This window comes from Rhodnius prolixus, unplaced genomic scaffold, assembly GCF_049639745.1.
Source record: "Rhodnius prolixus isolate KJV_2025 unplaced genomic scaffold, Rpr scaffold_1, whole genome shotgun sequence".
In the NCBI taxonomy this organism is placed as follows: Eukaryota; Metazoa; Arthropoda; class Insecta; order Hemiptera; family Reduviidae; genus Rhodnius; species Rhodnius prolixus.
In genome coordinates this window covers 7446797-7470469 of record NW_027411581.1, presented here as the reverse complement: position 1 = coordinate 7470469, position 23673 = coordinate 7446797, and the positions used below count along the sequence as shown (strand labels likewise).

The 23673-nt window shown below is 34.9% G+C and overlaps 1 protein-coding gene and 1 long non-coding RNA gene across 2 annotated transcripts in view; both read left to right on the top strand.

The window, feature by feature from the left end:
- The window catches only part of LOC141453662 (uncharacterized), a 354403-nt gene that overhangs the window by 151638 nt on the left and 179092 nt on the right, over nt 1–23673 (top strand). The window lies entirely within an intron of this gene.
- LOC141453540 (uncharacterized) lies at nt 9899–11732 on the top strand. The gene is made up of 3 exons (XM_074126915.1): nt 9899–9990; nt 11180–11252; nt 11353–11732. Exons 1-3 carry the CDS (start codon nt 9970–9972, stop codon nt 11619–11621), a joined length of 363 nt encoding a protein of 120 aa, XP_073983016.1. The 5' UTR covers nt 9899–9969; the 3' UTR covers nt 11622–11732.

Below are 23673 nucleotides of genomic sequence, written 5' to 3'. Positions count from 1 at the left end.
TTTTCTCTGACGTATTATTATGAATAAAAAGCTATTGCTTATCACTTTTGTTTTTTTAGTTAAACGTGTTAAGTTTAGAAATAGGCTGGACGGATGGCTACAGCGATTGCCAAGAAATTGAAAGAGGTAGTGTTTGTTTTCAAGATATCGCCCTAAATACAAGTTAAGCGTAATCCTTTGGAAGTTTTGAGGAATTATAAATATCCTAGAAGAGATAGAAAACATGGCTAAAAGTTTTTTTTTAAAGAAAAATCCAACAATGTTTAGTGTTAAAAAGGATCATGAAGAGAAAAAAACCAGCAATAAAGATAAGCACAAAGCGCTCTTATCGCCATTTTGAATTATAAAGTAGTATAATGTACTAAAAATAAAAGTAACAACTATCTGTTTATCAGGGGCGGCTTAACCTATAGTGCAGGGTGTGCAATGCACACGGGCGCCGCCGTCTCAGGGGGCGCCGCGGCGCTCCCTGAGACAGCTAAGAGCATCGTCTTGGACCATCATGGTACAACAATGATATGACAGAAGCGGCCAGCCAGCGCGGTGGCGGCAGTTATCAAACGCGAGCGCCCTATGGGCGGCTTCTTTTTCGAACATTTTGTTTCAACTTTCTTGTTACGACGGCAAAGTTAATAGTTATAGCCGCGGGGGGGGGAGGGGTCAGGCCTAGGGGGCGCCAGGGTTTCATTGCACACGGGCGCTACACGAGCTAGAGCCGCCCCTGTCTGTTTTTATTGGTTGTATAAAGAATACACACGAAATAAACAATAAAAATGGACACAAATGCTACTAAACAGAGATATTTAAAGATGTGCGCTTAGTTTGTCAAAAAAATATTTGAAATAAGGCGATCTGCATAAGTCGTTAAAATGAAGTAGCTACTACATTTTGTAATAAATAATCAACTTTATGACTGTATTTATTTATAAAGTAGGGTGATTCATAAATATGTATCTTTGTATTACAGATTTGCATGGAAGTAAAATGATGATTTTACTCTGTTTCCGGTGCAACGTATTCCAGAGCACACTTAATGTACTTCCGTAATACTTATCCGTGATAAGAGATATGCAAAAAGACACTTCCAAGAGAAAATTCTTCAAAATATATATATTTTTTTAGGAGAGGAAAATCCCTTTTTAATAAAAGCGATAGGCAACTACTTTGGAAAATTTAAATAAGAAAATTGTTTATAAAGTTTCAACAAAGTTCACTTTTTTTTTGGACGAATTATCAAAACGCCACAAGGTCTTAAAAAATTTCCTTTTATTTCTTATTCAGCAGCATCCCAAAACTTCTACGTCACAGAAAACCTCAATTTTGAAAGTTGGTTATGATCGCTGTACTTCCACTTACGTATCGATTAGTGAAATTAAAAACAAAAAAATCTGTCTCAAAACTAGTAAAACATTCTCTTAAGGCAGAGGGCGCCAAAGTGGCCTATACAGACCCCCAGGGGTCTATTTAACAAAAGTAGGGGTCGATCTGAACCAGGGGGTCGAAGGAAAAACAATTTCGAACCTAATATAGCAAACCTTGCAAAGAAACACCGCTACCGCAAATTTCACAGCCTCCTAGAGCTCCCCATCCTAATCCTCTTGTCCAACAACTCTCCTCTCCTCACCTTCCCGACAATCCTTCTCGTCGTTTGAAGCGGAAGTGGCCTAGAGATCTATTGCTGTGATTAAATCATTGTGAAAGAGTTTCGCCAGTGGGTGATTGCTCCAACATGACATTACAAGTGAACTGAACCAGTAAGATCAAATTTACTTGATGCAACAATTGTTGCAGTTGTAAATATGGCAAATAAAATGGAAAAAAAAAGAAATCTATTGTAAAATTACTTTAATAAATGTTTAAAATAATAAAATAAATGTACAAACACATTTACCTAATAGATAGTTTTATTTTTAATTAACTGAAAATTACTTTTATGGGGGGGGTCGATGGAGATTTCGAAAAATTATATAGGGGGGGTCCATGATGAAAAAAGTTTGGCGACCCCTGCCTTAAAGCAATGTACTTACAAAGAATTTCTAAGAACAATTTAAATATGTATTTCCGGTGGAGATCAAATTTCGTCAAGTTACCACACGATTACCACACTTCCTCTAACAAACAGAAGAAAGTGACAGTGAAGGACACACATAGACACCTGATATTCCATTTACTAATGTTACATTCCGTAATTCATTAATTTAAGTTTACCAGCTGTATTTGTTTGAAATGCTATCCATACTTCTTTAGCTTTAACTATTGCAGTTAACTAATTAGACGACTGAATGTCGCGGTATGAACTGATTTTAACTCAAACACAGAAGCATTCATGCTGAATTTAGGGAAGTTGTGACTTTCATCTGCTTACTCTAATTATGAATTGAGGCCTGTAGTAGTTTCAAAGATGAAGGCATCGGAATTCTTGGCTGGAATGTCACTTTGGCAACTCTCTCCTCCAAGTATCCTTAAAATATTGGTCCCTTTATCAATTATTTCGCTATTGAGGATTGTGGGTATTACTCGTCTTCTTTTTCTCTCAAAGAACCTTTGTCTCATAGCTCAAGATTTATTGTACGCTAACTGATAATAAAAATTATGACAGCTGTTCATTATTCTTGGTGACTGATTCATAGTTTGAATAAATAGTTTCATAGGATGAAAAAATAAATGCCAGTATTCAGTCGTGATACATTTATTCTGCCGAGCTTTCGACTTAGGGACTAGGTCATCTTCAGGGCTAGTTTACAAAGTAATATTTTACATTACAGGGTTGGTGTGTCTTCTGTTTTGTCTGTTCATGTTCTGTCTATGAAGCAGTCCCAAGGTCGAAAGCTCGGCAGAATAAATGTATCACGACTGAAAACTGGCATTTATTTCTTCATCCTATTAAAAATTATGACTAAAGTGTCAATTACTCAAACTTGAATACTGATTACAAAATAAAATACCAAGTTATTTCTAACCAACTCGAGATTCCTTAGTAAAACTGTTCCTTTTCCTTCGGGAATGAATAAGAAAGTAAGCAAGAAACTTTTATTTCGTTCTGGGTCCATATCCCTTGAGGACAGCTAAAAAGATAATTTACATAAAAGAAATTGAATATGGGTAAGCTCTCTTTTCAAAACTGATAAAGCTTTACAAATATCAACTTAAAAATTCAAATATTTATTACGGTAACATTTAAATATTATAAAAAATTAAATTTAAATAGTAATGAAACTGAACTTATTAATTCGTCATCTTTAATTACTTGCATCAAATAATGATACAATTCAGTTTTCAAGGATGCTGTTTCTGGTTTATTGATTAAAGATGATGGTAAAGAGTTCCAGAATTAAGAGGATTCAATTAGGAATGAATTTTTGCTGAATGGAGAAATATAGAATTCAGGGCGTACTAATCTGGAGTTTCTAAGATCTAACTGGGCCTTACAGCTGAACATATCAAATAAATATTGGAGGTTATTGATTCCTGAAGAGCATGGACAGTAAGTTGCCCAGGATATACGAGTACTTCCTTTAGTGATTTACATTCAGCCAACCAAGGAGTATGAAGTCCTCACTTCAGCTGAATTTTAAATTGAATAGGTCTTTGAATTACAGTGTTCATTTTATTTTGAATTAAAAGAAGTAATGAACATGTTACCCCTCGGTATATCTATAAAAAAATAAAAGATATGAATGCAAATTTAAACCGTAGATTAGAAGGATGATCCTTGCTTCGTAGACTCTCCACTCATTTTGATGAAGATTGCTTGAACAATATGATTCTCCTCAAGACACTTACGATCTGGTGATGATGATGAAGAGTTGTCGAGAGCACAGTACTAGGTCCTGTATACGGGGACTTCCAACCGGATCATAGTCGATGTTCCCTTTTACGAGACTAACCTAACCATTCACACCGACTTGAGCATTCACTTCGGCAAATCCCGTTGCCTGAAACCCCATTCTGAATTAGGTCCTGATTCTAATCCGCTCATCCTAACCCCCTCTAAACTCCCACCATTCCTAATAACTCGCCCAGACATTTGAGGCGTCGCGTTGGTCTTGCACCATCTGTAAGCCAATCCTATGGCTGACCAGATAGGCAGTAGATCTTCATTAACGCCTTAATTACGGCCGTCATCACTGGATAATCGTTTTTAGATCATTCCAGAGCATAGAAAGAACAAAGAAACATTGCATAACTGTGAATATTGATAGTTTCTAGGACACCCAGTCTGTCTGTCCTTCTATGTATGCATAACATTTCTATTTTTCTAATTATTTCTTTCTTCTCCTGCAATTTATTTAATATGGCCATATTTTATCCCAGAGAATTTCTAGTTCTATTTATTGACGTTAGAACACTGTGTGACGTAGATGTCAACATCAGTATAGCTTATATTAAGAAATTTACGGAAGCGTAGCTAACTTGATAATCACATGTTTCTGTTTATACTGAAGTATGTCGTCTGTAATTTATCCTTTTGATAAAGAAAAATGAAAAGAAAATAAATTAAAAAAAAAAACTTTAATGTCTTCTACGTTTGAAAATTACAAAGTTCTTGTTGAAATTACTAAGTACCTTATCTGAAGTAACAAGGTTGATTTATCATTCGATGTTGCTATGATTGGACTGGGACTAGAAATAAACTAAGACGTGTTTCACATTTACAATTTCTTGACTTGGTTATTATAAGGAGTTGTGGTCACATCTGGTACTTTTAACAAGTTTAACGTCCTTCGTTGTTATATCAGTATTAAGGGGGTGAACTCCTCTCTGTCCCTCCACCCAAGCTGGTCATATTGTGGGGTCTACTCTAACATAATATACAAGATGGCATCAATGAAGATCTAACCTAAAGTGGTGCGTTATTAAAGCATAGGTTGAGAAAAAGTATATGGGACTTCTACGCGGAGATCATGGGTTCGAATCCAGCTGCTGACCCTTAGATTTTTTTTCTTCCTAGGGAGCTTCTTGCAGGTCACTGCCCGATGATGCGACAGTGTTGTCTTAAGAAGAGAATACTGTTCAGAGGCTGGCAGTGCACTGGAAAAAGCTCCAGGCAAGACACTTTAAATAGTGACTCTAAGACTTCATTCTGCCTGGCAAGTTGACCCTTCTAGTAGAGATTTACATGAACTTCAAAACACAAAACAAAAGAAGTGGAAACTTTCAAAACATCTTATATAGACTTTTAAATAAAGCATAAGCATAAAAAGCAAAGAAATGCCTTCTTTTTCAGGCGTACTTTACGTTCTGCTACCAAATTAACATAGATGTTATGGACAGAGAGTCGGATAAAGCTAAAGCATAAAAAGCAAAGTAATGCCTACTTTTTCAGGCGTGCTTTACGTCCTACTACCAAATTAGGTATCATGGACAGCGACCCGGATAAAGCGTAAACATAAATGAAACTTTAACAGATTTTCTCTCTAATTACAACAGGATTAAGGACAGATAAAATAAATTATCGGATTACAATCCGATCCTTTCGGCGAATTAAAAGTCTGATAAGAAGACACATGCCTGTCTTTATCTCGCTACATTTGCGGAGTTTTAGACTTACAGGAAACATTTTTAACTTAAACCTCAAATTGCCTAAAACGAGTCTAAAAAAAAATGGAAAAGCTATTCAATGAGATGTAAAAGGAATTTGATTACTAAATTACGTCAGGTCTCCTGGAAGGTTCCAAGCAGAATATCAAGTTTCAGATTCCCTTATTCTCCCTAAGGCGAACTAACCTTCCTCACTAGTTTCATATCCTTTTCCCCACAACAGATTGTGTTCAGTATCCAGGTCTCTTTATGGACAAACGCCTAACTTGGAATCCACATACGGGAAGAACTAAACAGACAATTCAAACTTCTCTCTCAGACTTCTTAATCAATAAAACGACAAAGACAACTCTTTCGAATTCAGGAGACCTCAAATCGAATGTAGTAAAAACTCTCCTAATCGATTATTCAACATGATTGCTATCTAATGAGAAATTCGCCTCTGGATTCTGTGAGAAAGTGTGGATTAGGCCAAAGTGGTGCCTCAGTCCCGGATCTTTATTTGATCTGGATCGTGTGACGAACAGTCAACAAGATAATCCTGAGTTCCTTTCCCGAAATAATCTAAAGTTTAAGAAAGTTTAGAACGATATACATATCTAAGACAGAAAACAGTCTAAATTTCAAAACTGACACCAACAATTTAAACAACATATACGCCAACTTACTATAAAATACTTGACAATTGGCAACACTGACTTCCTCACAACCAAACACAATCACACACAGACCGATCACTTTCAGTCCATGAACAGACAAGACTGAAGACACACCAACCCTCTAACGATATAATTAGGTAAATAATTTTGTACATTACGTTACATTATACATATTCATTTTAATATAATTATTGTTAACACACTGTAAATATGTTCCACAGCCCAGAAGATGACCTAGTCCCTAAGCCGAGAGCTCAGCATTATAAAGTTTATCATGACTGAAACTGGCAGTTATTTTTTCATCCTACTAAAGTTTAAGCTTTCTTTGGTTTTTAGTCTTAAGAGTTAACATTTTTGCTGACTCAAGATACCATGAACATGCGATAAGATCGGCAGCCATTAAGAGAAATGATTTGAGGAGAGAGAGAAAAAAACAAGAAGCTCTAATAAATCTTAAATTCTGAGTTGTACTTAAATTATACCATTCACACTAATCTATCTACCAATCATTTAACAACTAATCTAAACGAGTAGCATCTACGAGTATGTGACAGTAGTGGCTTTTTTGGGTCAACGTTTTAATAAACCGGTTTCCAAAAAATAACAAACTACTTCTTTCCTAGATTTCATAAAAATTCAGGTTCTGAATTTGTTGAATGAAATTAAAAACGAGTAACAAGTTCCTGTTTGTTGAAATGGAAACTTAGAGCGATTGAAATAAAAGCAAAAAGATTTGTGGCGGCAAGTTCTTTCCGGTTTTCTGGCGTGCTTTTGGTGAAGATCAATTCAGTATTGGCTTCGAAGAATTTATCTGACGTGATCTGTTTCAAACTACATCACTCCTCTGTGCTCGTTACCCGGGAATGGACAACTAGCTCGGAAAAAACTACTTCTCATCGTGGCAGCATCACTGTCACTAAATCTCGCTCATCTGATCTTTATATTCCCTCTCACCGTACCTCATCCTTTGACAAGTCCTTCCTCATACGTGCTACCTCTCTATGGAACTCCTTGCCTTCATCTGTCCGCCATGCTCCTACCCTATCCATCTTTAAATCCCGTCTATTCAGTTATCTCCTTTCTATTCAGCTTCCTCCGAAATTCTAATTGTTTTAATTCATTTCCTTAATTTCTGCTGTTTTATTATTTTATTTTTACTTTCATTTTCACTTTTGTAAATATTTATTTATTTATTTAATTTCTCTATAATCACAGGCCAAACTATTAAGGCCTCTATTTGTACCTGTATTTATTCTTAGGGGACAATTGTCCTAGAATAATAAATTTCTTTTCTATTCTATTCTATTCTATTCTAAATTGTAGGGCAAATGAATGGAAGTGACAATAATACCTGCATACAAGTAATTCCGTTAAATGTGTATTTTATAAAGAAAGGTCAAATTTTTTTTTTTTTTTCTGAGCTTTGTACAGCTCCTTGCTCCTGATTATGGACAGTGTTCTCTGGAAGAGTCTCCAGAGGTCTCCAGAAATTGTTGTTACCGATTTGTTGCGTCAAAAAAAAAATTGCGAATTTGACAAGTTTTTATGCAATTAAAGTGTTATATAAATAAAAAGATCGAGTTAAGTTCAACTATAGAGTTCTTAGTTTGTGTTCACTTTTAATAAAGAAATTTATTGTGTCACAATAACGTGTAGTATAAAATATCAGCGGAGACAAAAAAAAAAGCAAAAGCAAATAATCTGTTGCAAAATTACATAACTTTATATAATGGTCTGGTTCTTATTATAGTGAAATGATATTGTATTAATTTGAAAGTGATAAAAGTCTTAATTTTATTTTATTTTTCAATTAGATAATTAATAAATAATTTATTTAACAAGACTGGAAATGAAAAAGTCCACGTGGAACACACGTGTTACTTTTTTTATTACAATTTTCACAGTTACAAAGAACAATTTGTCTTTGTCTTGGATTTTCTACAAACTCGAAATTTTAGCAACATGATATTGTACTAAATCCTTATTTGAGTACCTTATTTGAGCCGAGCAGTTACGAGTAGATGCTAGACACGCAAAACTTAGATGTATTGCGGTATTAGACTATATTCCCAGTCTATACCTTTAATGGTTAATATAAGAATTTTATAATAAAGTATGTTTGCTAGTCGCCACGATAGCAGAGAAGTTCTAGAGGCTAGACCCGCAAAGCTAAGATGTATTGCGGTACTAGGCTATATTCCCAGTCTATACCTTTAATGGTTAATATGAGAAATTTTGCAGTAAAGTATGGTTGCTAGTCGTCTCCGTCCAATTTGGACGTAAAGCCCGCCTGGAAATATAGGCATTACTTTACTATTTTTTATTTTATAGAATTCACAATGAAAATCTTTTGTAGATAATAAACTATTTGAGACCCTCAATTCACAATCCTTCGCAGAATCACCGTCGTTTCCTTTTATTTTATTTTTTTTATTACATCTTTCATAGTATCCTTATCGTTTTCTTATAAACCTACAGTATCGTTGTAGTCACTTTTTAAATTCTTCAAAGACAGTTTTATCAAATAGTCTCTCTGATATCTGAATCACTAAAATGGATTCTCAATCTGCACATAGCACGATATTTCACAAGATACTGTGCCTCTGACGATTTGTTCACTCCCAATCTTATATCAAGCTTATCTCCTCACACAACTACACTTCAGATGAATAACCGTCTCAAACCTTCCACTTTTGCAGCACGCACAGGAGTCTGTAAATGGTCAGCAAATCATTGGGGCTATCCTAGTTAGAAGCCAAGAAGTGTCTAAAAAAGTTAGAAATGTGTATAACGATGGTAAATAGATTAGGGAAGCTTGTTGACAGATAATGAAACAAAAAAAGAAGTCATAGGTTACGGAATAGATGAGGTCCATAATTAAGATATCGTGAGGAAGAGTTGGACTTGATGAAGGTCAAAATAAATTTCGCTATTTATTGCTCATTTCCGCTATAAAAAAAAAAAAGCAACAAAGCTAATTTGTTTGTTGAGTAAACTACGAAACAAAACAAACGAAAATGAAACAATTTTTTCAATTAGAAAGAAACAAACCGAGAGAACAAAACTGATTGAAAACAAGGCAATCGAATAAACAATAATAATGAACGAATTGAAACAAATTGTTTAAAAAAAATAAAAGAATGAAATGAACAAAATGACCTTAAAAAGATCGTCGTCCGGCTGAAGAATGAATGGCCTTTTTTCTTGAACGAAGCGTGTGTAACGTTTGCGGGAGCCGTACTCAGTGGCCAGATTGGACTTACGCACCAATCAGGCTACGCGTACAACTAGTTCGTTTACCTCTTTGGGAGTATAATACTACTACTTCTTTACCAGTTCTCTTCTTACTCGCAGGGCCCAAAATGAAGCTCACCTTTCACTACGGTCCTGGCAGTGGTGCCACCTTGAGAGAAGTGCGTATCCCAATTCTCTCTTTCTCTGTCTCTCCCCCACTCTCCTTCCAAATGAAGAACAAGATCAGATCTCAATGATACTGGAGACTCCCTCCAGATAGTGATACGTAAGTTCTTTTACAAGGTCGCCTAGAAACACACTACTGGGGGACCAACAATTGTAATAACGCAACCCCCCGAAAAAAAAAAAAAACAGCATTGCTTTACAAAATACTTGGTGGGGTTGCTTTAAAATTAAGTAAAACAAAAAAAAAAGACTAAAGCGGGATACATTTTACAAGTATATAAGTATCGGGTAGCTGTGTTACCATCAACTCAGTGTTCGAGTAACAACCAAAACACTCTAACCACAAAAAATGGCATCTTTCAAAACTTTGGTAAGTGTAAATATTTCTTTTGAATCATTTTTTTTAGCAAAATTAACCATTCTGCACTTTTTTCTTGAACTTTTTACACGGAACCATTGGTTATCTTTTCTATTTTTAACCGCAAGTGAATCTGCAAGCTTCTTTTTAAAATCGGTAGATCATCTTACCCCTAGTAATTCTCAAAATTTGTATTCAAATCTTGAAGACTGAATCATGTTTCAATATTGGAGAAACACATCAAAAATTCTTTTTGAGTTTTCCATCTTTGTGGGAAATCCCCTTGTAAGTCAAATAGTGAAGACATCTTGAGATAATCAAGTTGATCTCTTCATTTACTTTTTCTTCCTCGACCTGCTTTAACATTTTTTTTTGTTTATATATATTTCTCAAATTTCTTTGTCGACCTGCTTTAGCTTCAGATAAAGTTCCTGCTTTCTTAAGATGTATCCTTAAACCTTTTTATATTATCCTGCTACAAAAAGTTTGTTTTTTCTCCTCTAACAAAAAAAATTTAATCCTGATCACTTCTTTACAAGTCTGTGCCGAGAATATCCCAGACAATGTCCATTCCAAACTCCAAAATCTCTTCTCCCAATTTATTCTTGGAGACGATCTCTACTTCTTCTTCTTCTTACCTATTTACCTCTTGTACTGTAAAGAGCTCATAGATTCAAGAAAATTTATCCATTCTCTAGTTTGCTAAGTATTAACAGCATTTATTTATTTATTCTTATCCTTTCTTTGCCTTAACATAATTTTCTTAACCTCCTCAAACTGGATATTCATGCATGAAGTTCATTTCTATATTTTGAATTTTTCCCCTCAAGAAACTGTCGGAAATCATGGAATAAATAATAAGAATTGAAAGTTAGGAAATGAAACAGTAGGAAAATGTGGCGGAAGTTGGTTTTTCATTATGGATTATGCGAAAAGGATGCTCTAATTTACCATCCGTTAATTATTTGTTCCTTCTTAAGAATCAATTTTCGTGGTTGTATATTTTACATAAGATTCAGTGTGTGCCGGGGAGAAAGCTTGTATCAGTTGATACGATTTCGGATTTTTTCTTTTTTCATATTGTCTTGAGAAATATCTTTTCTTGTTTACAATTATTGATTCGACTTTTTTTGGGGGGAAATTGTTGTTAATTTTCTTTTTTCTTTTTCTAATGAAAACCATTTTACTTTGTTTCATGAAGTTCTTGCTGGTCGCTCTCTTCGCTGCTGCTTTGGCAGTTGAACAAGTCAGAGAGAAGAAGGGTGTTGCTTTAGGTAAGTTTGGCAACATTTGCAATATCTACTCTGGAACTGGAGTTTTTTTCTTTTTCAAATATAAATAATTTTTTCCACCCCTTTTTTTTCTAAATTCCAGGTCTCCATGGAGGATATGGAGGCTATGGAGGATATGGAGGCTATGGAGGATATTATGGTGGCTCTGTTCTTCCATCATATGGATACGGTCATGGATACTATGGTGGACTTGGACATGGTCTAGGCTATTCTGGTCTTGGATATTCTAATCTTGGATATTCTGGTCTTGGATATGGTCTTGGATACGGCCATGGATATGGAGGTTACCATCCATACTCCTCCTACTATGGTGGATATGGTGCCTACCCACACGGCTACCTCCATCATTAAATCTTCGCACTACAAAAATTTTTTATACCAACACAAACTTAATTTTTTGTACACAAATTTCTATAAAAAATAATCTCCACATTCTGCAATAAATGTTCTCCAAACCAAAAATTTTGTTGTTTTTACTTCATCTTTTACTCTTGATGAACTAATACCCAACTTTTTCTAATTCAAAGTTTCCATACTGAAGAAGATTCTGATTTTTTGAAATTCGAAAGGAATTCGTCTTATCACAATTCGCTAGGATTTTATAAAACTAAGCATTTTAGTTTATTTTTGACTACTTTCAAAAGTAAGAGATTGTTCATTATCTGAGTAGACGATGTAGGAGAGTTATTCTTCAATAGATTCACACCTCCGCTCAAGTGATTTCCTTCAAAACAGTGAATTTCAGCAACTAGTTTCATCCCTAAGTAAGTGATAAGACTTCAAAGTAAAGTGAACGCCTATTTTTTTAAGGTGTTGTGGACAGCGGCGGAAGTACACATAATTTACTATTAACATTTATTCTAATAAAAAAGTGGCTATAACCGGAATTCGAACTGGGGATCTCTCACTTACAAATCCATGCTTCATAATCATTACACCAACATCTGCCGCCCCCAAGTGATAAGACTGTAGAGGACAAATGATAGAAGGAAACCGTTTATGAAAGCAGACTTTAATCGTTTTTTTTAAAAAAATAAATATTCTAGTCTTCTAAATCGATTCAGGTTTCGAGCACTGAATTGTTCTAGCTTTACTGCCACTTTTACTATACGCTGAAGAAATGAACAAATGTTATACATTGAAACGTGTCTCACTTGGAATCTCACACTAGATAAGATTTCAGCACAATCGATCTCACCATTTGGAATCTTGAAAATGAATCGTCTATCTTCAAATGAATCCTAATCCGACATTGCACAGCCTTGAATAATTCAAGAAGCGGACAAATTTCCTTTTCTAACCGCAGTACCTTCACCTGCTGTTCGCGGATTCCAAATAATGGAAACAGGCGAAGCTTCTAAGTTTAAGCCTGACAACACCAGTAATTTTACGGATTTCACGCCATTGAAATCCTTGATTTTTCTGCATCCTTGAGATCTGGGAGCGTGAAAGGGTCGTGCGAGTGTTCCACGCCAGAGTTTGGACCTTTCTCTTACTTCAGTGATGGAATTGCCATCGTGTAAAATGCCATAAAATCGCCATGGGGCACCTGGACTAGGAAAAAAGAAATTAATTTTACAGTTTGTAGATTTAAATAGAATATCACAAAAACCGAAATTGGCCGATGACTCAAATTGGGTATTTTGTTTTGTCGTCAATTTTTCAATTCAAACTTCTTTCTAGACTACTCGACAAACGATCGAAACTTTCATTGAACAACAAACGAGTGATCCACAATGATACACAAACCTGTCTCGATATGCAGATTAGAACTTTAGGGCTCAGCCATTGCTTCCAATATCTACAGAATCCAATCCTTCCAGTCAAAAACACTCCATCGAATCGCTAATGCTCCTTACTTTGTATCAAACTCTACCTTTCACCGAGATTTCCTTGTTCCTGATGTTTCAGAAGCTGCAAGACCCCTGTTACGTTTAATTCCACGCTTCAATTTCCTTACATCCAAAATCCTCTAGTTTCCCAACTTACTACACGGTCAGGAAATCCTCCAAGTCAGTGGAAGCGCCGGTGGCCTCGCGATCTTCTCCTCAATGAAGTAATTGGCCAGTACACGATAGTGAAATATATCTTCTTTGGGTAGAGTTTCACTAATGGGTGAATTCTCTCCTAATGCTTTTCATGTATTTATACATTTGCATCATGTTGTATCAGCTCCAATTGCAGAAATTTACCGTAGTTGTGAAAATAAAGTTTAAAAAAAAGGAAGTTCGTCAAAATGATTGTGAGTTTTTATTGAAGCGACCTCATTTATTTTTTCAGAATTTCTCGGATATTGGTTCCATCGATTTTTTTGTTAATCGATTTTGTATACTACTCATCTAAATTTCTCACAAGTTGTGTGAGACTTATTTTGGAAGATTTTTTTTTTTAAGGGTTTAAGTGAACCTTAATTTCAAAGAACCCACCTTTTTTTTAAAAAAAAAAAAAAATCATTTATTTAGTTACAATCAACGCATTGCGTTATAAGCAACAAGGGTAACAATAAGCAACATATCACACATATCAGAATGGAGAAGTTACCCAGCGGTAACACTCCAAAAACATTCTAAATTCTACTGACTCTCTTCTTCAGAGAGGAGATCGCGAGGCCGCACTGTCTTTTAAGACTGTCCTAGAAGTGTTGTCTGGGAATGTTCTGGAAGATAGATGTTCTACAAGTGGATTGTGATGAGATTGAATGCTACGATGGAATTTACTGTATCGTGTTTCAGCAACTTGTGTTGCTCGAAAGGAATGTTCAAGAATGGTTTGATTGGTGGACGTAGAAAGGAGCGTTTACTATAGAGAGAAGAATTTTAGAATGCAAAGACTGGATCCTTTGGAGAGATTTGAGCGTTTGGTTTAAACGCCACAATGCGATGCCATAAGCCCAGACTGGCTTTAATATACTTACATATATAAGTCTTTTGAGGTCCAGAGTGAGTTTTGATCTGTTGTCTAATAGTCTTTTCAGTTATCGGAAGCGTCTGTTGAGTTCTGTTCTTAAGAGAACTTAAGAGTCCCACCTTAAGCAACCCGCCTTAAAAATAAAATACAATTTGACCATCTTAGAATATCAAATAATACGAAAAGCATTTCTAAATTTCCAAAATTTGAATAAACTCTGCTTACCGGAAGTATAGTTTTGAGTTTTGCGTTTTTTTGGCATTTCAAAAATGCCATAGTGCCATGTTAATTAAACGTGGAATGCTACTAGTTTATGTAATTAACAATTGCTCTTATTTCTAACAACTTTTTGGAACTAATTATTATCGCGTGTTTTTGGCGATAATTAGATACATTTTGAATTTGACGGTGATGCTGTGAGGTGATTATGTCACCTGCTCGTAATTTATGATTGCCCCAATCAATACTTAGATAACTAAATAGTCCAGTAAAATTATACAGTTGAAAGAGACGATTAGAATTTTAAAAACTAGAATAAGTAAACTCTTCAGATTACTTGAATTGTAAAATTAAATATGCAGGGACTTTTCCAGCTAATGTAATAATAGCATTGGAAAAATTTACGTATTTCCTCCACCCAGAGCTTTTCATGGCACTGCAGTCGTCTTAAATGGATTACTCTAGTCCATTTAATCCATTTATTTACTTCGGAGCTTTTTTTTTTGTTTCTATGATTTTAAATTTTAAATAGGCTTAAGAAATAGGTAAAGTTCGCTCTAGTTAGTGACAATTAATTCCCTTTTTCTATCTGATCATCACCAGACTCTCTCGATCTACAGCAGAATTCAGAGAATGAGGGAGAAGGAGACCTCCTTGATTGCATCTCACTTTGAGAGCCTTAATTGACTTTGTGCATACTTGTAATTAAGTTAGACTCTGTTTACTTGGGAACTTTAAAATTTGTGTGATCTAGTTTAAAATTAGTTTAGTTAAGGTAGTAAACAGTTTAAAGTTTTGTAAATGATGGTTACTGCGTTTAAACGATGAGTTTGGACAGTCACTTCCAGGAAATGGGTTCACCTGTTCCTCGAGTACCCAGGCAGTAAGGTCATGTTAGTTTTTTTTCCCCCCCATTATCGCTACACTATTTTAAGTTGTAGACCAGTGATGGCGAACCTATGACCCGTGGGTCAGTCACTGACCCACAATTGCTAGGCAACCATTTGTTTGTTTACGCGGATTGATTTAGATTTTCTAATTGTGTGGATAATCTGTACTTTTTCAATCACGCATTGACACAAAAGCAATATACGTAAATGCTATCTATATAGCCTTTATTTTGATCATTACAGTTCTAAAACGCAAATGCTTTTGTAGTATTTGAAATAAAGCAAAAGTGTTTCCAAAATATCAAATAAAATCTATAATTTTACTCATATTTTGTTTTTTACAAAAAAAATCGACAACCCAAAGCAAATAACCACATTTAGATTTTTCTTCAGATAAAGCACACTTTTGTAATGTTTTGTTCAGTTATGTTTTGTAAAAAGAGACTTCCGTAGCACTTGTTTCGTCCCGTTTTACCCGTTAAGCCAACTGAATTTTTAAAGAGGTTTAGTTTTGAAAATATTCAGTTTAAAATTTTTAAACTTAACTCTTGTGCAAATGGGCATTAGTGACCCAAGAGCTAGTACTAATAAAAAAAAAAAAATGAACAAAATTTAACCCACGTCTCAATAAGGTTCGCCATCCCTGTTGTAGACAGTTTACTATTTTTACAGTTATCTATTTAGACGGAAGTGTTTAGCTGGAAACGCAAGTTTTGAGAACCCCTGAATACACAGACACATGACTTCCTCTTTAAACCTTATTAAGGAAATAAAATTTCCTTTAAACATAGAATCTGCGTTAAAAATTTAATTGATTTCGTTGTTTACGTATAATACAAAATAACAGTCGCATTGACGTCACACTTCCTGGAGAATCTCATTAAGATCAACACTTACTGTTTCGAAGCAAACAGTTAAGCCCCTTAACAAAGTCACGCCCACGATTTCTACGTAAACTCGATGGGCAAAAGCTTTTACAGTGTAGAAAGGCAGTGGGCTTAATGAAATTTCCGAGTGGACATATTTTACGAAGTTCTAAATATTAGAGTGGTTTTAGGATTGAATTGTGCAAACGCACTTTAGTGGTGAACGTGACCCATCAAAACCGGAGTTAAAAAAAAAATGCATTTCCTGTGACTTTTATGATCGATCTTTCAAATTGGCTTTAATAATTGAGACAAATATTAAATAATCAACATTCTATTGGCCAATCTCAGTAACGCCTTCAACATACGTGTAAACCATGCTTTTTACAAATTTATTTGATTTATGTAATACTTTTGTACATATTTTAGCATAAAAAAAGTTTTATATTTAATAAAATGTTGTATATTAACATGCGTAAAAATAATTGTAAACAGGATAAGCACAATAGATCGCATTTCCTGCCTCCCTTCATGTTTACAAAGGAATCTGATTATTGTTCGTCAAGATCTATACTTTGTTCTGGAATGAATAAATGGTAAGCCTTACTTTGCACAATCGATGATGACGTAAGTCTTCTTAGCTTCTGAGTACAATATCAGTAGCTATGTTCAGTTGTTCCCGGATGAAATTCACAATCTTATCCTCTTTATAACTTAACGTTTTTCCCTATCTCACATTCTTGAGAGCTTTGTTTCAGCTCACTGACAAATTAAGTCCCTGTACTTCATCATCTCTAAGGAAATTTTAACTGAAATTACAGGAGGCCTTATGAATTTCAAGTTCACCACCGTAATTCATGGTCCCAATTGGTTGTTCATTGATAATGGTTGTTCTAGTAACTTTCTTGAGTGATAATCAGTCTTTGAGATTTTGAGATTGAAATATTTGTTTTTGGTAGAAAGAAATGAACCAAGTGTGACCTAATGTGATCAGAAATTTGGACTTTGATTTGATAATTATAGTTTTGAGATGTAATCTTTACTCTGGTACATAATTGCCATGGACTTTTACTTATTCCACTAAATTTTAATTCAAAAATTAATTATAAAGCAGAGTGCATGTTTTAAGTAATCTTTAAGGTTATTTTTAGAATTACCTTCGTTCTCTAGAAATACTAGCCATTATTGAGAAGTGACGTCTACCACTGCAAGATGGTCAAGCTTAAGATTGAAGGTTGATGGTTTGTAGGTTGAAATATGTCCATGGACCGAGATATAATCCAATTTACTATGGCCAAGAATAGATATTGATGGAGATTGCAGTTTTCTCTACTATAACTTGATATTAATTAATTACCCAGGCTATCACAAAACTAAGAATGGAATTGTGGTCGATCGATATCAAGTAGCGAACAAAATTAGATGATATAACGTATTCAGTTTCTTAGGCAGTATGTGGCGGATATATGTATCTCAACAAGTATTTTCAACTTCTGGGAAACCTGAATCATAATTCAACCAGTCGAAGAAGAAGAATTCCATATTTAGTTCGTTCTGTTATAACTTTACCAACTTTCTTAACCACCCACATGTAATCTTTTTATTAAACTTGTTATCATTGGTCTACTTCTTCTTCTTCTTCTTCTCTGCTGCTATCCAGGGTCCATTCCTTAATCCTCATCAATAATCGGCCCTCATGCGTCTCTCTTTGAATGGCCATACCATGGCAACCGTTCAAAGCTATCATTGATGGTCATTTTCTACTTCTTGTTGTAGCCCAGCGTTCGTTCCATAATCCTCCTCAGTAATCAGTCTTCTGGTCTCCTCTTTGACTGGCCACACCGTATTATCTTTTCAATTAATGGTCGGCTGCCCTTCTCCTCATCTTCTCTGCTGCTATCCAGGGTGCAATCCGAAAATCCTCTCCAGTAATTCCGGCTTCCTCTTTGAACTTCCATACTATGCCAACCGTTTCATTTTTATTTGCATTTATTATTGAGCTTTAAACTTCCATTTACCCACCTTACACCAACAGCCTCTTTGTAATTTCACCAATAGCCCATCTCAGCTGACATTAGCTTACTCTTTAGCACTGACGGAAGTCTTTTAAATTTCGTAAAGATTAGTATCCTAATTACGTAAATGGCGATAAAATAAAGTTACGTAAATGTCCACTCCAGTTTTTTTTCTGAGGGATATTTGTAAAAGTAAACTATCACAAACGTTATTGGCAATTACATTTATTAAAAAAAATAAATAAATAAAAGTAAATGTTATACTACTATAATTACAAAATATATTAACTAAATTACAAAATATATTCATCTAATTTATACCATTTGCCTAATTTTAAAATATTTTTATGAAGTCGTACTTTATTTTTTTCGGAAGTGATTAGCGAGTCGTATTACTTGGACTAAATTCTTGGAAAGGTTAAATTTTTATTTATTTATTTTTTTTAAATTATTTAAAACTGGAAAAAAAAAGAAAATTTTGAAATTAACCTTACAATCATCAGGTTGTTTCTAAATTTTACCGCAATCAGAAGATTGTATTTGCAATTTCGTAAGTTTGAAAGGTGACTGATATTTATTTCGTCAGGGTTTATGAATTTTTTTCATTAATTTTCTCAGGCGTAGATTTCCCTGGTTCGAGTCAAAAAGACTGGCCGCCTTCAGACAAAAACATTTTTTATTTTCCACGAGCTTTTCTTACAGCTCACTGGTCTGGTGTGGTCTCGGCTTGCTTTAATAACCGCTGACGTATTTTGACGGCAACAAAATTTGAATATAGCCCTCTCAAGTTTATCCCCCTCAAAAATTGTTTCCTTTTGAGTAATTTCATTGCGCTAGCTTTGATTACGTCATCGTAACAAATACTTGGACTTGAGCTGCGTCTTTTGGAGATCATCAATTTCAGTTTACTGGATTTTCGTCCAAAACTATCCCAATAGTGTGCTGGCTAATTGGTTCTTGAGACTTGAAGATGACTACAATATTGGTCTTCTAAAGTCCATTATTAAATAGGATCTTTACATTTTCTTTTTATTGTAGAAATAAAAGTATATTTTTTCAACTCGTGGCACAACAGGAAAACCAGTAATATATTCAAATCAAGTATTTAGTTTGTTTTCTCGTTTCATTGATACCAAAAAAAACTTGTCAATAAACTGGTACCCAGCCCACCAGAATCTGGTTTTTGGCACATCATTTATTTTAATTCAACTTCACCTTTTTTTCTTCCTTTTAAAAATAATCATGTGTTTGAATGGAACATAAACAAAACCTGAACGTAGTCTGGAATAAATTATTTTCATTTTTATGTAATATAGGACATTAATTGTTATGTATTCACCATTTATTTATGTTTATTTATTTGTAATTTATCAGCGGAGACATTATGAATTTTATTTACTGTTCCCTTTTACTGTTCTTAAGTGGAATTCCTGTGTTTTTCCGCAACTTTGCCTTTTTTTTTCAGGCCGGTTTTACCAATTAGGTGTCGCGGACGGAGGCGTCTAGCAAACATACTTTACTGTAAATTTCTCATATTGACCATTAAAGGAACAGACTGGGAATGTAGCCTAGTACCGCAATAAATCTTAGCTTTGCGGGTCTAGCCTCTAACCGCTCGGCTACCGTGGCGACTAGCAAACATACTTTACTGTACATTTCTCATATTGACCATTAAAGGAACAGACTGGGAATATAGTCTAGTACCGCAATACATCTTAGCTTTGCGGGTCTAGCATCTAACCGCTCGGCTACCGTGGCGACTAGCAAACATACTTTACTATAAATTTCTCATAACCATTTAAGGTATAGACTGGGAATATAGCCCAGTACCGCAATACATCTTAGCTTTGCGGGTCTAGCCTCTAACCGCTCGGCTACCGTGGCGCCAACAACTTTGCATTCTTGCATTGAATAACGCTTTGGTGTCACAAGCCTGGATTCCATCAATCTATATGTACTATTCCTGATTAGGTGTCTAAGTTTCGGAAGTTGTCAGTGGTTCTTAAAATTATTATTATTTAGGCATCTTAGAATCGAGAGTAATATATCCTTAACTAATATCTAGCAACCATCAAGGCTTCCGCATCTTCCTTGAATGAAATTACTGGAATCTCCTGCATGTGCCAACAGAATCTTCTTTGTATCATCATCCCGTTATAGGCTTAGCTCTTCAGTTGCTGAACTTGCAGTATCTGTCAGCATGTGGAGCCTAATTTTTACTAGCGGCATCCCCAAATCTCTGACTATATATTGCCCATACAAAAATTCTAGCTTGCCTCAGTCCCCTGGAACGATAGCCACTGTAACCTTTTGTTGTTGTGGCATTTTGGTAGTAACGTTGGCGTAACTTTTACCTGTTATAAGAGGTAAAGTAAGTTAAGTAATGCTTATTTTTTTGTTTTTCAGGCGGTCTTAACGTCCAACTACCAATTAGGTATCGCGACTAGCAACTTTGCTACAAAGTTCTCATATTAGACATTAGTTAAAATTCAAAAGCTTGGACGGAAAATCGAACTCAGTACCACATCTTAGTTTAGCGGACATCGCCTCGTGCTATCACCTTAACCTGTTGAGTGTGTTTGAGGTGTATTTACGTCAAACCAAATCTCTATTACGGTGCATACGACGTGTATACTCGTGAAAAATATAAAATTGTCATTAAAACTAAGCTCGAATATTTAATAAAATACAATAAGAATATTATTTAGTGGGATGTTTCCTTTATCTTACCAATAGAACTGCCAAGTATTTTATACGGAGGGAGGTGGTGGGAGTCAGCCAAATGATAAGTGGTTGGTACATGTTTGGTCTCCGCATTAGAGATTGGGGAATTAGGCACTCAAATAGAAGCTCCCAACCCTTGTGCAATGCCGTTTTTACGTTAGATAGAGGTTCAGACCTCAGTACGAGCATGATTTCATTTTGTACAGAATTCAAAGCTCTTTTCTTCCTTGTAAAAGCTCTTGCGCCCCTAGTTAACTAGGCAATACATACGTGAAGAAGCGGTGCAAGATTTTGAAAGAGCACAGAATGCTCTGGTAATCTCAAGCCCCATAGATTGCAGAAAAAGTGCTTGCAGTGACTATTATGACGTTGTAAACTTTTGGAAAGTTTTGCCCTGCTTCGACGTCTATACACGTCATTGTCTGATTTTAATTCCGCACACTGTGGGTTTTTTTTAGACTAAATTCCACTGGTTAAGTACCTGCTTCTTTGTTAATCCATCATCAATTAAGCGCCACCACCCAATGGTAAAAAATAAAGTAAAACAAAATGAGTACCATTTGGTTGATACTTTCATTTAATACATAATTAAGAGTCATTGAAATAAATTATTCGATATATTGCTTCATTTAAAACACAATCAACATGGTCTACTTACCTTCTGAAAGTCGATCGTTAATTAAAAATGCAATCTTTTACTAGACTAATAGTTTTTTCTTTTAAAAAAAAATACATATTATTAATAATAATGAGAATTTTAAAATTGTACATAATATTTCTTACATCCGCCCAGTTGCGTGTGCACGTTAGAACTGGTTTCCGTTGGTAGTACACCTGCTATCAATAATAATCTTTTACTTCCGTTATAAGTGGATATTGTTGGAATCAATCGATTTTTTTTTTAAATTGAGTTTTCGTTAGACATGGTTTGAGATCCGCTGAATTAGTATCAATCTTTAGAACGAGGAAAGTTAAAGTTACTTGGGCGGAAATTCATTTAAAGCTATGAGCAGAACTTGTAAGGACGACTTAAATGGTACAGGAGTGAGTGGGAATCAGCTTCGTTTCTCTCCTTTCTCCAACTCGATGGCTCTACTCTCTCCACTAAGGGCCAAAGGTATATGCATGCATGTACGTACAGACGCACGCAGAAGTGGCTTTTTAGATATCAATCTCTAGAATCGATCTTAAATCGATCGCCAATATTTTTACCTTCAACGTCTTTGATCTGCCACAAGTTATAGGTATTATAGATATAATGTATTCATTCTACCTACGTCTTCATGTACCCATCTTTTTCGATTATTTATTTAATTTTTTTAATTTAAGGCCCATCAACATCTGAAGTTATTTCTTGACGCCCGGAGCTTTTTTTCAGTGCACTGCTGGTCTACGGACAATTTTCTTTCGATTTAGGCAACACGGTACATAAAATCTGAAAGAATGTAACTTGCATTTGAGGGATTTATTTGCTTTGCTATAGAACTCTCCTGTAGGAGGAAGTAATCCTCTTAGGTACCAATTATGGGAGAGCAGGAATGTTTTTTATGTGACCGTTAGAAATTGTTTAGGGTTCATCAGACAATAGACATTCTGGACTGGACATAAACCGAAGGGAGATTGCCCCACTCATGAAAGCAATCTACTTCATCGATATTCTTTTTCGCTTGCTCCAACAGGATCCTAAGTCATCAACGAGTGGTTTATCCAATGGCTGTTAGCATTAACTTTTAACGTTTCCATTCTCCTTTTTGTCTGTGATCTTCTGTTGCACATTAAACATGATTTTCCTCGTCTTCTTCTATTCCTAAGATCTCATGTACACTATTTTATTCTCTGTTATCAGCATCGTAACACTCACTACATTATAAGCATTATATTAACTTTACTTTAGATGAGAACGTTAATTAACTTTAGATTGTAGATTGTAATAGAAGTAACTAAAAATGTTATTGAGACAACTTCTTGCATTTCTCATTAGAGGAACCTCTTGTTTTGTAACAAAGATCTGTGCTTTATCATCATTATGATATTGCTTGTTATCTCCTCTTTTCACAAAGTTCTTGTATACTCTTAACGGAGACTGCAATCATAACGCATTAAACGCCATTAACTCCCAAATAAACTCTCGTAATAATTTAATATTAATTTTTATTTTCTTATATTTTTATGTAAAACAGTGGTCCACTCAAAGGAATCTGGGTCCGTAAATTATAAATGAATTTTAACTTCACCAGTGAAAAAGTCTAAATCAAGTTTATTATTTTTTACTTTACGCTGAATAGCTTTTGAAAAGTAATCTTTAAAATCATTCAAATTTACAAAATTCAGTATTATATGAATGGTAATTGATCAAAACATCCCTAGTTTAATTTCAGTTTAGTTAGTAAGATAGAAACTCCGAACAGGAAGTTATGCCAAACTGTACGCATACAAATCTCTCTACTAATATCCGCCTAGTCCTAGTTTAGCCATCACTGATTGCCAGCATTGTCTCAGGTGTTGTCGATGGAAACCCAATGTTGTTGAATAATTAATGTTTTAGCCATACTATTCTTGACAGACAGATCTAAAGGAAATTAGTTGTTTGCAACTGTAAACTATAGACATCTATAGTTTAGTTTGTTTTGTTTAAATTAAATTAGATATCTTCTGAAGTATCTTGATTATTCAATATGATTTCTCTTTGATTGTTTTTTAATCAAAAATGTTACTGTCTTGAAACTTTGGGAAACTTCAGACCTGTGTTTCTTTTTGTTTCTAGTTTCACTGTAGACTGACA